Here is a 16,572-nt window from a genome sequence, read left to right on the forward strand (position 1 = left end):
TTTTTGACTGTCTGTGACTGTTCAGACAGCAGGAGGGTTTAACTAAAAATTATAAAACGTCCCTCTAAAATGGCTGCCAGGCAAGGAAAAATTGTGTTCAAAATACGAAGTCCGAAAGTATTGCATTATTTTCATACTGTTCAATTAGTCATGGGTATATGAGCAAAACATGTTTTATCCGAAATATATTTCTGGGTCCATTAAATTAATTATATTGAAAAGCATCCACCCAGGCAAATGTAACAAAACACCACGAAACCGCCCAGCTTTTTCCACTGAGCCTATTCCAATATTTACGGTAATGTTCTACTGAAATTACATCCATACCGGTACATGTACTATTTATATTCAGAGTAATTTGGGCCATCGTGTCGTGTAGGTTTTGTTAGTTTTTATGAAATTAGAGTAAAGAGTTTTTTTTTTTATCATTCCAAAATGACGTTTTCAGCGTAAAGCAGACTGGTTTTTATTCTAATGACGCATTTTTTTGTAATTTTGAACAGTTTCTTGGGGTAGAAACTGCGATTTTCGTACGTGGTTTACGGTTGGTGCCATGTAATTCAATGCATTAGCGCATTCATGGTACATCGCGTTGATCGCTGTCTTTATTTTCGTGTTGCAAATTGTCGTCGTCATCGTCATTTTACCCCCAAATTTCCCTCAAAAATTCAAAACCCTGCCCTCTATCTATGACATACCTGCACGTTCTTAATGTAGCCAACTAGTTGGGTAAGACAAATAAATTCAAAGCGAATTTGGAAAGATTCCCATATCTGGCCATCACTTGTCACCCTGTGCACAAACCCTATGAGACTGGTCTGAAAATTTCTAAGTGTTTTTCAGCAAAGACTTCAATATTTTCCCTGCTAAATTTGACTTTTTAGGACATATTATCACTTTCTGAAGGCTGATAGGTCACTGAAGGGAAAAATTAGTGATTCGTCAGATATGGGAATCTTTCCGCAAATTTTGTTCTCTTATAGGGAATGGGGCCCTACACTACACGATTGCCATAATTTGTAGTTGCCAGTTATTGTACTTATTTCAAACATAATGAGAGAACCAAATAATACTAAAAGGTACATGTACTTACATGCACAGTCTATTCATGAGAGCTTTCATCCACAGCACTAAATATCTGAGATAACTATAAAGTTAGGAAATTTGTAGCTGGTTTGTGGTTTTGCAGAGCAAGGATAATGCATACCAGTATTAATTTCTCATTTGAATGTGTTCCATTGTGACCCGATGACTTGCATTTGGTAATTGTCACTTAGGCCATTTTCCAAACCATGGCCATGATTGTGGCTTCGGCTTTGGCTTTAATTCCTGACTTCAGTTCCCTGGCTTTTTTATATTTTTTTGTTGGCTCAATAGTTGTTAATTTTTTGCTGTATTAACACATAAAATGAAAGGAAAGCTTTATAGTTATCAGCCTTTGTTTTGAACAAAAAAAGACATGCAAAGGGGTTTTGGGCCAGAGATATAGCCAAAGCTGAAGACACTGCCATGGTTTTAAAAATGGCTTTCACTCTGCTCAGAGATGTACCTAAGTGCTGTTGTTATTGATTTGAATGCAATGACTTCTCCCTATAACATGAATATTCATGAAGTATGATGTGTTAACCTGGCCACACCCACTTATGTTATATGCAAATTGGTTATGACTGAGTGAGTATGCCAGTGGTTCATGGACCAGATGTCGTTTTTCGTGGACATAAATTTTGAAATGTTCCAAAGGCTAGTATTTTGTTTTAAAGGGATTTTCATCTAATTTAGACACTTTCATTTGAAACTTGGTTAAGGATTTTGTGACGTTTGTTTATTTGAGAACACAAGAACGTTTGAAGGTTTTCGAAATTAATGACAGTTTAAGTAAAGAAGTAAATAAATTGTAATGCTTCATCTATCTCACTGACTGACTCACAGACTGTCACTTGTGAGCCGGGCAGTGCTATTGTATAGGATCACCCATAACACCAATGAATTGGATAAATCTAGCACCATTGTGTTGACCAGATGCATGAAAAGACCTCCAGCGAATTAGCCTAGTGGTGGGTTTTGATCGGTCACATGTGTGACCTGTTCTGTCAAAAGCAGACGCTTCTGGGCAGAGGTTGAAATGAAGATAAGGCCCAAAAACGCTGTGAGGGCGATTTTTTTCCATTTTCAAATGTTTGCATATTTGTAATCCTGAACATGTCTAAAATATACCTTAAATGTTTGAAACCCTAATTTGATCTCTAAATATAGTATTTTTGATGATTTGTTAAGGCGTATCAGTTAAAGATATTACTGTTTTGTGACGTTCGTGGCCATTTTTTCAGTTTTCTACTTTTCAACACAATAAACTTCAAAATAGCATAACTCTGCCCAGGAATGACTGGTTTCAAAAACTGAACCACCTATTAAAAGGAGAAAGAACATATTTTAACAATATGCAAAAATCTCATTTTTGACCATATGCCCAGAAGAGTCTGATTTTGACAGAACAGGTCACATGTGTGACATTTCGTTATTAGAATCATGCTAATTTATGCACGAAAAGACCAACTTATAAAACTTCTATGCATCTGTACTTACTAGCAATACTTTAGTGAACAATAATCATTTGAATTACATCACATAAAAAACATTTCCCCCCGAAAAATGGTTGAGGTTCAATTTATGAAGAACTGCATTTTACTGGTCTTACCTTTTTATTGTACATCTGTGATGCATTACATTTCAGAAAATTATACAAGCCATTAAAATATCCACACATATAATATTAATTGAAAGCTTAAAATTAACTGCCTTATGTGCAGTCCACACTACAGAGTTTTTCCAACTTGATTAATATTGATATATTCTTCTGTAAGCCCCGCCCACAACGGCAGACATGGGGGCATAATAAATGACGTCTGTATAGATCTTCCGTGCCTGAGTGCACTAGTCTTCCATAGACACAAGCAGTGTATGGCAGAATAGGCAGTCGCTGTGTGTGTGTGTACATGTATGCGTGTGCTGCACTGAATCAAATAACGCTTACTTATAGTCGGTGGCTCTGTCAGTGACATTTTGATAGTGTGGACATGTTGGGACATAGAACATCTTCAATATTATTATTGTTACCGGTACGTGTGTACTAGCGATATACATGTACACGTAGAACTCTTTGTTTCGCCACCGTATCCGTTGAGGCACATTTTGCATCGTTCGTCCTCGTCATGATAGCATCTGAAGACGTGCCCACCTGTTCCTTGTCGTCGACGGCAACCGCATCCGGTGAGGAGGCAGGAGCAATCCCAGGATGCACTGAGGCATCTCTTATGTACGTTCACTTTTGATTTCTCATTTCGAGAGGAATTAAGTGCCAAATGTGTTTTTTCTGTGAAATTAACATAAATAAACTGTAATTTATGGACTCAAAATTGGGAAAGTTGTGAAAAGGATGTGTGTATGGTGACACTGCATGTAGCACAATGTACAAATTATATGAACATGCGTACAGTAGATATGTGTATGTTTGCAGTTATAGATTAACTTTTAAAAAGGTGTAAAAAGCGAATAAGAAATTATGTAGCAAATACGTTTTTCTACTGGTAGGTAAATAATATTAATACAATAGGCAAACAGTTGTACAGGTACATGTATTTATACATAAATTTACATGTCAACAATTAACACAAAGTGGTATGCATGGTCGGTAGTATTAATATTTATGCAATAAATTCCTATTAAAACGTTGTTATTTGTATTAATGAGAATTCTAATGTTATGCCTTTAGACCTGATTTCAGTTTTTAACTCTTTCAGTGCCCGCAAAATTTGAAAAGTTTACCTCTAAAGTGCCCAACTTCGAACGTTTTTGTTAATTGTTCGAAATTCTGTAAAAAAAAAAGTAAATAAGTTTTACTAACTAAATTTGTTGTTGTTGCTCTCTGGTATATCCTTGATATATTGGAAAGTCAAAAGTAGTCACAAACATAGTGATACACCCTGAAACACTGGCCTGAACACAGGGGAATTCCGCACTTTTTGCAGAAAATACGAGATTTAGTGCTGCGCCCTCTCGCAAGAACTCGAATGAAAAAATAAATACAGGTCGTACATGCATGAAAATGGTACCATTAGAAAGAGCGAGAGCCCCCCCTTATGATAACATATTTACTCTACCTCGTACATGTACGAGGTTTGGCAATTTTAAGTACGAACATTTACGAACATAACCTCGTACATGTACGACGTTGGCGCTTTTGTACTAACAAATATACCTCGTACATGTACGAGTTTGGCACTGAAAGAGTTAAGTATTCTGACCCCAAAAAATATGCGGAATATTATGGAAATCAATTAGTTTTGTTCACTCCATGTAAATGTCAAAAACTCTGTATATAAACTTTGTATTTCCTCGAAAACATTTTGCAAGCAATTCATTCATTGAAAATTTGTTGAGGATGGGGAAAAATAATTTTAAAAAACTCGGATCTAAATGTATAAATATTAAATTTCTTTCAGAGAGTGACACGCATGAATTCATCTCCAGATGGTGTCCAGGATCTTAAATGCTATCTATAAATGTCTGAAATTATGCTAAATGTTACACCCATTGTTTATTTTTTTCCACAAGAAATCCTCCTTATATTGTATTCCCAAACCATCTGTCAAACTAATTGCCTGCGTTACATTAACTTGCTACAGTGCACACATGTTTAGGTATGAAAATGCGGAGTGGTACGTTGCATGGTACTTTGTACCGCTGTTGCGTGATGAAATACTAGGTGTTGAATGCAATCATGATTTTTCTGCGTCGTTGGCTCGATTATTACATCCTCAAGACAAAAAAAAAATGATTTACATTAAAATGTTTCTTTTAAAAGAGGCTGTATAAGTAGATCCTTGATTATATTTACAGAGAATGTTAATTTTTCACGTAGAATTTTTCTTCTCCACTTTTTGCCATATTTGTTGGGTAAGTTACACTTGTAGGAATTTACCTTGTAATTGATACTGTAATATTGGAACAGAATTTAGTATTTTAGTGCCAGTAACACACTACTTTTGATGCTGTAAAAGCCAGAATTGGTCATTCTATAAATTTGGGGTTCTTTTTTTTCCTGTCCCTGTTGCATCTGACATCTACAATTTTATATTTTTAATGTATTCCTTAATGCAGTCGTCCTCCAAGAGTGATTATGAATAGCAAACTACCTACCCAACAAATAAAAAAATTGTCTTAAAAGTAATTCTATATTTGAATGGCAAATTACCAAGTGCCAAGGTAACAGGGACAGGAAAATTGTCACACTTTGAACGCTAAATTGATAGAATTACCAAAAAGTATGTAAAGGTAATATTCGGAGTTCGGCAATATACACTGGTTTTTAACGAAGGGTAACTATAAGTGAACGTACATTTGTGATGTCACAGCTAGGAATTGTTGCACCTCAAACTTGCAAAATAATTCACACAATTTAACCTCGACCAAATTACATGTAGGTGGGATTCTTTTGTGATACCAACTTTAGCTCACATTTCTTGTTTGCTTGAAATAGGAACCGTCTTCACAAGATTTGAAAAAAGAAAAAAGCAGAACCGTGCATGTTGTATTTTTTAAAGAGGTTGTGGAATGCTCGAAAACATTTCCCTCATTTTTTGGGTATATGTAGCCTAAGGTGTGATGAAATAAAAACGACTATTGTTTCTGTCATGAAATGAGTACAAAGGGTACTTTTGAGAGCTATTTTTCAGGTCCTGTTTCGACCCGAACGTGCAATTTGTGTAAAAGTCGTCGTTGCGGGCAGCAAACAAAACACAGTAAATCGTGACGTAATAAACAGGACTCGTTTATGCTACTCTGCATCGGGAGTCCTGTTTATTACGTCACGATTTACTGTGTTTTGTTTGCTGCCCGCAACGACAACTTTTACACAAATTGCACGTTCGGGTCGAAACAGGCATGACAGGACTTGAAAAACAGCTCTCAAAAGTACCTTTTGTACTCATTTTATGACAGAAACAATAGTCGTTTTTATTTCATCACACCTTAGGCTACATATACCCGAAGAATGACGGAAATGTCTTCGAGCATTCCACAACCTCTTTAAATCATTTTTGGTATTGCCCATTTCATATGGCCGTATGTTGTGTCCTTGGGCAAGCCACTTTACCCCTACTTGCCTCCCTTCACCCAAGAATACAAATGGGTACCGGGTATTAGCTAGGGAGTAACCTGCGATGGACTGGCATCCCATCTAGTAAAGAATAGAAATATTCTCAGTTGTTTCATGCCAAGGAAATCAGAGATTAACATGACAACGCCAGCCTGATGTCTATGGTGGCTCATGACAGACTTTACTTACTTTTTAATTACAATTTTAGCCGGTTGTGGGTGAGTTACTAAATGTATTTTTAGCTTTGTGTCGGTCATTGTTTTGCAACTCTCTGTGTCGGTACCAGTCCAGATGTGGCCTTAATTAATCCTGGGTGCTGATTATCCGAAGTGCCGAAACCTGTTTCATCATTAATCATTGATGGAATTACCGACCCCAAAAGCACTTTCAGATTCGTACGCAAATGTCGCGTCGGTTTGGCAGTGCAAACACAAGTGAGAGTTTCACAATAATATGGAAAAAGGAAATGAAAGTATGTGACTGTTTTTGTGCAGCAATTGCAGGTGATTTATGTAATAATTTGTTTTATTTGTAAGACAATTAAAAACTCTTTCAGATTGCTTTTTTATTCCCTGAATTTGCAATTTATTTTTTTTGTTAATTTTTTTATTTACAAGCATTCAAGCTGTTTACGAGTTTTGTTAACTACAATCTTACCAGATATTATTTTTTAAAACTAATTTCCTCTTACATGATCGTAAGTCATGTGGGTGTTTTATGAATTTTTTCCCTTTTTTTATCGGCCTAAATTTGAATGAGTTTTTTTGCCATGATGATCTGGAACAACTGAGAAAGAACAGTGTCGCAGTTTGCACACAAACAACTCATGAAATGTCTTCCATTAATAGTGCCAAAAATTTAAATTGTAAACTTTCACCAAATCAAAATGAAAATTATTTTCGGTTAAACAGTGAAACATAAAAAAAAATCATCAGCGTTAATAATTACACTTAAATATATGTATAGTCCCCCATATATGATTGTCAATTATTTTGGCGTCGCAAAGGGGGGGGGGGGGGGCAAATATCCCTGCCCACCCTCCAAAAATGATCAATCGAGAAAATGCTGGAAAAAAATAGGGATTTGGGGAAACAAAATGTGCTTTGCCCCCCTCTAGAAAAAATCCTGGCCATGCCCATGTTGACGTCCACCCATACAAACATGACAAAAACTGAGATAACTTTCAACAGTAAATATGACTAAATATAAGTAAATATGACTCCAAAATATGTGACTCTAGTTTCTTTTTTGTTGTTGTTGTTGAGTTTTTGCCTGTCTCCCAAAAAAGAAATCTTGTTTAATTTAAAAATAAAAATTGTTCACATTTTTTCTTGTTTTCCCTTTTACCACAGAGCGGAAGGAATGGACCTACCCGCGTCCATCGAAGACACCAAGATCTCGCTGGACCTCTTCCTCAATAACAACTTCAATGAGGCCAGGTCACGTCTCAAGCCGTGGTAAGTACAAGCCTTGCATCCACTTCGGTGATGAAAATGATGATACTTGATACTGAGGCCCTTTCCCAAACCTCAGTCTTTACTCCAGCTCTGGCTACATCTTTAGCCCCAATATCCAGTTGGAGTCCTTACAAATCAGGGTCTTTCAAATGTCCTGAAGCCGCATCTGGAGACGAAATCACAATTTCGAAAATCGATCTTAGTCTACTTTCAATAATTACAAAGAGAGACACAGTAAGACAGTGATATTTTAAGGGGTACATGTCTCTAGACAAATTTAGATATTTTTAGAAACCTTTTAAATTCCAGTATCTTGATCTCCATCTATTTTTTTTTAACTGAAAGGTTCATTGATTTGAAGTAATAAATAGCACATATAACAGTTGGCATTGAACTGAATTAATGTTTTTACCACCTGGTGGAAACCTGCCTGCTCCTACAATGTATTTGAGAAATCAGTGTTTTAAAATTATATACCAAACTTTTTACACGTAAAAAGATCAAAATTTGCTGCTCCTACATTTGTTCCAAATGAATCCAAATGAATCGTCATAAACGTATTTATTAGTAAATGGCCGTGTTCGAATTACGTGGCTGCGGCTTGAAATTACACACAAGTCTATGGTAGCGGCTGCAGGCACTTCCCATAGACTCATGTGTCATTTCAAGCCACAGCCAAGTCTGAATTCTATTTTGGACTTAAATTCTTCTCAAGTTGGAATTGCATTTAAAAAAAAAGTTTTTAAATGAATTTGCCATATATGAACTCCGTGGACAAATAGTTTAGATGGCGCCTTTCGACCATTGGCTCGGGCCAGTATCAACATCCAGGCCCCAAACCGGTTTTAAACGTACTTGGTTAAAACCAGCCAAATGCATATTTATTCTCTTAGTGAGAACTCCATATAGAGTATCTAGGAGGAAAACATGCATTATCCAAGAACCCAAGATTCAATATCCAAGGTCATCGCAAGAGCATTTGTACACGGAACCAATTACTTTCTTTCTTTTGAGGTTAAAAACAATCAAGATTGTTTCCCAATTTTTTTTCTTCTTCCCTGTACAGGGTTTCCTCTAGTATGTACCATGCCCTGGGTTATGGCACCATCAGTTACCTCCAGGCTATCATGACCTTTGACCCCGATGACATCACGGAGGCCATCAAGTGGGTCAAGAACTCCATCGAGGTGTCCAACCGGTTCCGTCGCCATGGCAACATGATGGAGTCCATGTCCAAGATGGTGCGCAAGCCGAACTACGACAACTACACGGACGGTGAGTCTCGGCCACTTAGTATCTGAAACAATTAGGGTTTAATTTGTAGAACTGCTTAACACATTTTGTCACCAACACCACGAACTAACAGTTGTGTGTGAGTGTCCGACACACGCGCGTATTTTACAGAATCAGGTTATTTTCGTTTTCACAAACTAACACCCGGCGCTGCATGTACGCACTCCGTACATTTTCGTTTTCACGAACTAATGCTGATCTTAATTTTCCCAGTAAAAGGGTTTTTAATTAAATTTGTGTGTAAACCCACAAGTTTACGGATGAATTAAATTGGTGTCAAACCCTTCAAAGCGTTTTTTCCTCCGAATTGTAATTCCGCAACATGCTTGAGTTTCAGTTCGTGAAAACCAAAATCATTCTATTTTGCGTCAGTGTCTGATGTGCGCGTGCACACCCGGGTGTCAGTTTGTGAAAACGAAATTGTTGATTACGCGGTTTTCACTAGTGCGTGAGTGTCAGTTAGTGCAAACATGATGTGACTGAATCGTTCCTTGATATCAAGCGCTGTCTTTAGCTTTTATCTTTGTACATGGGGGAATAATCGATATATCGAATAGTCTCGATATTGGAGTTCCAGTATATATCGATTATTGAACAATCTGATATGGAAAGACCCTAAATACACTTTCGGCTACCTTGTGTTGTATGGCTGTTTTATCGTTTAAACAGCTGTTTTATTTTCTTTTTTTTTAATGGAAACAAAGGTCATAGACAAATCTTTTACAACATTATGTTAAAAGAAATTGAATTTAGAAAGTAATTTGAACATGACACAGAAGAAAAAAGAAGGTTTCTCCCATTTCACAAATTGGACATGCCAAATATTGGCATATTTTTGATTCCAATTTTCTCAAACAAAAAGAGCTCTACATGTGTAACACAACTAGTTGAATTGGTGGTTTGAAAATATCAACAAATTTAAGGTATGAATTAGAGTTACATGTATATAAATGAAAACAAATGCAAGATTGAAAGGCAGAAGATACGTAATGTCTTGTTATGCGCATGCTGACTCGCATTACAATTCAAAGAAAAAAATGAATGAATACACACAATGTAACTTGATTTAGATTGGTTAAAATCAAACAAGAAGACACAAAAAACCAACATGTTCCAAACAATTATATTACACAATCAGAAACATTCGATATTTTTGGGATTTTTCTGCATAAATTTCTCAAAACCCATTCGTGCAGGATCAGACTAGGTTAATAAATGGCCCCACACATATTAAAATACTTGGACGTCCTGGAAACCACACGAGCTTTTTGTTCTTCACCTTATTGATTTGATTTAGTCACTAGCTGTACACCATTAATTACCGCTATGTGCATTAGCTTGTGAATAGCGTGATGACATTTCTAGTTCACACATGCCATGTTCGTGTCCTTCATGTACCGGTACATGTATTCATATGCCCACACATCTATTGAACAATGTCACTTCAATGTATCTCCTATTTTACCCCCCCCTTTTTTTCAAAGAATATGTTCATGTACAAACATGCACGCATTAGCCGAAAAACTAGCACGATAACAGATACATAGCAATGATATCAGAAAATTTAGCAAATTATGGGGGTAAAAATGTGAAGGGGGCTCTAGCTCTCTAAGTGTCTAGAATTTTTGTGTGTGTGCAGAATTCTGCTGGTCAGATTCTGTGAATGCAAATAACTGTTTGTGGTTTTCGCATATTCATTGCCTTGCAACCTTTTGTTTTGGCGCCAGGAGTGGTTTGCTTCATAACATGGCCGAGAAACCCGAGCATGCAGTGTGAACTTGAATGAGTTTCTCTTTCTTCCTTTTTTTTTGTATCTCGCCTGAAAACATAAATGTACCAGAGTTTGTGGGGGTAGGATAAGGTAAAATGGGGGTTAGGGATCATGAAAATTTGAATTTTTTTGTGCACATTTATGGAATGTCTCCCTAAGATGCCATTCTCGGTTAAAACAAATATTTCGGGTACTGAAACCAAGGATTCCTCAAACGTAAACCTGTAGAGAGGAGACAATCAGAAGAAATTACAGTTTTAGAGGTGGGAGGAAAACCACTGGAGAATATTCTAGGGAAAACCTATGGAATCAGGTAGGGACTGATGAAAACAATAATATGTATATTCATTCTTTTCACAAAAATATCAAAGTTCTGTAAACATTTAAAAGAAGACAAACATTATCAGCTAAGGGCAAGTTCGCGCAGAACTATTGTTGACCAATGGTTAACCATAGTTCGACTAAAGTTAGCCCAATCACTGTCTAGTCGACGATGGTTGACTACGCTAGTCGACTATTTGGAACCAGCCTACCGGGCATGGTTGCATAGCTGGTAACCAATAGCTGCGCGCATTCATAACGTACAGCAGGGAGCCAGGACGCAGAAGTTTTGGGATGACATTTTGACCAGCATTGACTAGAGACGTTCGCACTTTGCTAGTAGTGCGCAAGCGTAACTTACATGTAGGTCACAAATCAACGTCTAGTGAGTCTAGTCGACTATTGGTCCTTGCCCGAACTTGCTGTAAGGTATTCAATTGTGGGATGTCTGATTTTGATGGTTGCAATGAAACACTTGGTTAGATCATTTAATTTATGCAAGGGTCATTGTATGGGCCCAAAGTGTGACTTTGTTTCCTGTCCCTGTTACCTTGGTACTTTGCCATTGTAATTTTGCCATATTTTGCCATGTAAATTGCAATTTAAGTATATGTATCATGAATTCAAACAACTGTTTATCATAATCACTCTTGGAGGACGCCTGCATTAAAGTGTGTGTCAGAAATATAAAATCTTAGATGTAAGATGTAACAGGGACAGGAGAAGAAAGTAGACACTAAAATTTATAAAATGACCCAAAATTGGTAGCAAATGCCACAGAGCTGCAAAGCACAAACACATTCTTCAGTAAATTTGTATTTTCCAAGCAACCAATAGCCGGGAACCAGGCAGACGCCATACACAATGTATGACTTTTGCCTGGTAACCCATTTTTGCTATTTGCTTAAAGCAAATGTTTTCCGAGCTTAGCCAGTCAAAATGACATGTAGCCCAAAGACCGCCATCAAAAAAAAAAATCATGTCACAATTGGTCACTCTATATAATGACTTGTATTCCCCAACCATTACAATATCCATCTAATTAGATTAGGTTTGGGGATGATGACGATAATATATCGGGTGGACTTTGTTATTGGTTCGCGAATGATCAAAGCGTTGATGGACGAGGCAATGTGCGATGCAATTGAAAGCAGAACCCTTCTCACACAGACACAGGTGCTGAGGATCACATGATACTGAGTTATTTATCATGGGAATTAATTTTGCTGTTTACAATGTTAATCAGAATGGAGACAGTGGTGGGCAAAATAAAAAGATAATGGATGAGCAGACAGTCAACAAAGAAATAGCATGATTAAAATTGTAGGCAAACATGCTTCGCAGAAAATGTTTTGGAATGGCTATAGTTTCCTAATTTAATTGAGATGCAAAAACCTCCCCCCCCCCAAACAAAAACAAAAACAACAAAAACAAATTGAAATAGAAATAATTAGAAACAGATTTGGCTAAAGGAAAAAACAAGTGCGAGTGCACAGTAAGCTGTGGCCGTCTTGCAAAAAGTCTTGCTTAAAAGTCTTGCATGAAATCGATCAAATTGATCCTTGCCAGAGCTTAAAAATGTGATGCCCAAAAATGGGACTTGGATGGCACGTATGGAACACCATACTTTTGGTCAGTTTTCAGGGACGGACAGACAGACCGACCAACCACCAAGTGACATGTAGAAGCTTCTGCCAGAGCTTAAAAGCGCCAGAAATCCTGGCTGTACAAACTCTGCCAAAACAATTGGTTGATCGTAGTAGTCAGTTTATTGTGAAAAATCTTACCCAGTAGATGTTCAGATGTTATATTACAGCATTTGGATGAACAGGAAGCAATATTTCATGATTCTTGTTATGAAATCTAAACCTCCCTCCCCCAGCTAAATTTTCAACATAAAATCTCCCTTTCCCTCATAAGGGCACTGCTCCAGACAATGTTACGTCACAGGATTATAGAAGCAATGTGTGATTGTCTGTGTAAGCCAAAAGGTGATAATTTTATCAGTGATTTACAGATTATGGAATGGCTATAGTTTCCAAATTTAATTGAGATGCAAATTCCCCCCCCCCCCCAAAAAAAAAATTCAAAAAAGAAAAAAACAAATTGAAAGAAAAATGGATAGAAACCGATTTGGCTAAAGAAAAAAACAAGTGCGAGTGCACAGTAAGCTCTGGCTGTCATGCAAGAAGTCTTGCTTAAAAGTTTTGCATGAAATCGATCAAATTGATCCTTGCCAGCTTAAAAATGTGATGCCCCAAAATGGGACTTGGATGGCACGTATGGAACACCATACTTTTGGTCAGTTTTCAGGAACAGACACAGACAGACAGACCGACCGACAGACAGACCGACCAACCACCAAGTAACATGTAGAAGTTCCTGCGAGAGCTTAAAAAGCGCCAGAAATCCTGGCTGTAGGCCTACAGACTTTGCCAAAACAATTGGTTGATCGTAGAAGTCATTTTACTGTGAAAAATCTCACCCAGTAGATGTTCAAATGTTATATTACAGCATTTGGATGAACAGGAAGCAGTATTTCACGATTCTTGTTGTGAAATCTAAACTTCCCCTCCCCCCCCCCCCCAGCTAAATTTTCAACATAAAATCGCCCTTTCCCTCAGAAGGGCACTGCTCCAGATAATATTACGTCACAGGATTATAGAATTAATGTGAGGTTGTCTGTGTAAGGCCAAAAGGTGATAATTTTATCAGCGATTTTCAGATTATGACCAGTTATGCATTTGGTTTAGAAATATTTCTTTCTTTTGGGGTTTAACCCACTTGCTGTATGAAAAGTCACAGACATAAAAAAAACCTCAATCCTCTTCCCTGCCATGCCTTTTACACAGGCTAGTCACCAACAGTCAGATCATATTTCAGGCAAGCACTATGAGTAGTCAAATTCAGTCAACAGACAAAAGCTGGTAAGGTTGGCACAGCTGGCTTATTAATCACCCACAGTCAAAGCATAGGTGTAACAAGTTACATAAACAGTCACAGCCAGTCAATCCTGCCTTACATGTATGTAGGCTGGGAGCTCTTAACTGTTAAAAACAGTCACTTGACTGATTTTGACTGAAAGGACAACTTTGCACGGAATGTATGTTTGCATAGATGGTTAATTTAAATATAAATTTCATAGATAACTTCATCTCAATTCATAGCTGGTCAAATGCATGCATCTTTTTCCTTCTTATTTGTCACGCATGGAAATCTTCAATGAAGTATTCCCCTGCCCTGCATTGAAAAAAGGTTATGTGAGTCAAAATTCACTTCACCAAAAAAAAAAATCATTATTTGTTAATCAATTTGAACAGGAAATCAAAAATCTCCCCTCAATTTGAAGAAATATTCAACCTTGACCAGCACGGTGAAGAGCAGGGAGTGTCTATAATGTATGCCCCCTTTGTCGGGCGATGTTCTGCAAAATTGCGTCTCACTGTCGAGTCTGATTTTCGGAAAGCAATTAGAGCCGTGTAGGTTATCGGCATAACAGGGTTGACCTTTTCAGTGATGCAATGGTGGCACGTTTTTTATTTCATTTTGTGAAATTTGTGTTTTTGTCTGCCACAGAGATTTTTTTTGCATGGCATCACTATTTCAAGCAAATTCGTTGAAGTTAAAGGGAATATACAACATTTGCAAACATCGAAAAATAAAACTACAAAGTTTTTGCGAAATACCTTAATAGTATGTTGGTAAATGACAGTCTAAAGCATCCTGTAAAATTATGGCACCTGGTATACTGTTATTTCAAGAAAAGTGGTATTTTTGTATCAATTTCCAACGCTGATCGGCCGATCAGCGTTGGAAACAACTGGCTTTTTTTTTCAAATACTGGCCCCAATTGACCATTGCACTTGTTTGCAATCGATTACAAACCTATGAACGGGTACGAGCCAGCTAGACTGGTTCCCTGACCTTACAAATCCCCAATGTATGTAAACTGCTCTGTTTCTTCTTATATGGAGTCAGGGAACCAGACTACAGGAAATTGATCGTTTTTCTAGGTTTTTATAGTATTTTCGAACCCAAAACCTCCAAAAAGTCAGTGTAACTATATTTGCTTTATATTTCCAACCCCCCAATTCCATCCATTTCTGAAAATTACAGCAAAAGCAAATGATGTATATTCTCTTTAACAGTAAATTGCTACAGTAAATTGATATTAAGTGAAAATTCAACAAAAATCTTTAATTATTTCAAGATTTAAAATACACTCGATTTTGTGGGTTTTGTGAAAAACAATTAATGTGAGTTCTGTTTGTTTATTTTTTTTTCAGCTAAAATATTTTTTTTAAGTTACTGAGGAAAATCAGGGATCAATTTCGTGGCTCAGTGAATCATGGAATTCTATGCTTGCGATAACCATATTGTGCTTACAGTCCCTGTTAGCACAGAATCCTTCGGCCCGTTCTAGACGCCGTGAAACATTTTGGCTCGGGGAATTGAGTTCGGCATGGCACCATCCTTTGGTTCGACAGGGCTGCCATGCTATCATCGTTCCGAATGGCAGTGGCACGGCACTGTTCTAAACGCCCTGCCATTGCCGTGCCGAACTCAATTCAATAAGCCATTTGCGAATAACCTATACCCTTTTGCGAGTTAAATTTGAATAACATCTGGCACACTGACTTGCTCATAATGCTTGGCACGTTTTAACTTTGAATTCTCCAGACTTAAGACACTTTTGCTATACCACATGATTCGGGGCAAGCCCTTGCATACGTAAGAGACGCTCAGCACCAATACATTGCTCGCAATACCCTCTCTCTCGCGTCCACATCACAGGGAGTGAAATTGGCGTGAATATCTTGATCGCGCTGAAAGTTCATGGAACTGCTAAAACTGCTTTATGGTGACCAGTTACTCCAGATGCATTAAGGTTCGACTGTTAAGTTTGGCGTTTAGAGCAACTGCCGTGCTTTAGACGAGCTATTGCCGCCCTCATTAATTGAGTCTGACACGGCAGTAGCACAGCGTCTAGAATGGGCCTTAGTCACGGAGTTAAAGCACGCGAATATGCCAAAATTCCTTGCAAACCTGTGAAGAACCAAAAGACAAGTTCTTTTAGAACTAAGCAGGACTGTTCTTATCAGAACTAAAAACTACATGTAATAGCGAAAGTTGATAATAAGCAGTAGCACAGCGTCTAGAACGGGCCTTAGTCACTGAATCTAAGCTTGTAAATCAGCCAAAATTCCTTGCAAACCTGTGAAGAGACCAAAGACAAGTTCTTTTAGAACTAAGCAGGACTGTTCTCATCAGAACTAAAACTACTTAGCAAAAGTTCATAATAAGCAGGACAAGTTCTTATCACAACTAAAAACTACATGTACTTAGCAAAAGTTGATAATAAGCAGGACAAGTTCTTATCAGAACTGACATCTACTGAGCGACAGTAGTTTATACCACATGGTGTTACCGCAAACCGAAACAATACTTACACTGTATACTCCCCCATGCAAAGCCTAAAATAATAAACCTGTGAAATACACTATAGGTTTTTTGGGAGACTTTTTTCCTTCTTTTTTTTTGAGCAGAGCCATGGATTGGATGAAGAATTCCAGTGT

General features: G+C 37.5%; 1 protein-coding gene across 3 annotated transcripts in view; it reads left to right on the forward strand.

The window, feature by feature from the left end:
* LOC119723116 (tetratricopeptide repeat protein 39B-like) overlaps window positions 1-16,572 on the forward strand; it is a 31,397-nt gene that overhangs the window by 2,586 nt on the left and 12,239 nt on the right. For 2 of the 3 annotated variants that reach the window (XM_038193655.1, XM_038193656.1), the window contains exons 4-5: window positions 7,507-7,611; window positions 8,678-8,886. In XM_038193655.1, coding sequence (XP_038049583.1) covers window positions 7,507-7,611; window positions 8,678-8,886 — 314 coding nt within the window. Of the gene's footprint in view, window positions 1-3,128; window positions 3,314-7,506; window positions 7,612-8,677; window positions 8,887-16,572 lie in introns of those variants that run through there. The other variant, XM_038193654.1, reaches the window with a different exon arrangement.

Source organism: Patiria miniata, unplaced genomic scaffold, assembly GCF_015706575.1.
Source record: "Patiria miniata isolate m_02_andy unplaced genomic scaffold, ASM1570657v1 HiC_scaffold_16, whole genome shotgun sequence".
Taxonomy (NCBI): Eukaryota; Metazoa; Echinodermata; class Asteroidea; order Valvatida; family Asterinidae; genus Patiria; species Patiria miniata.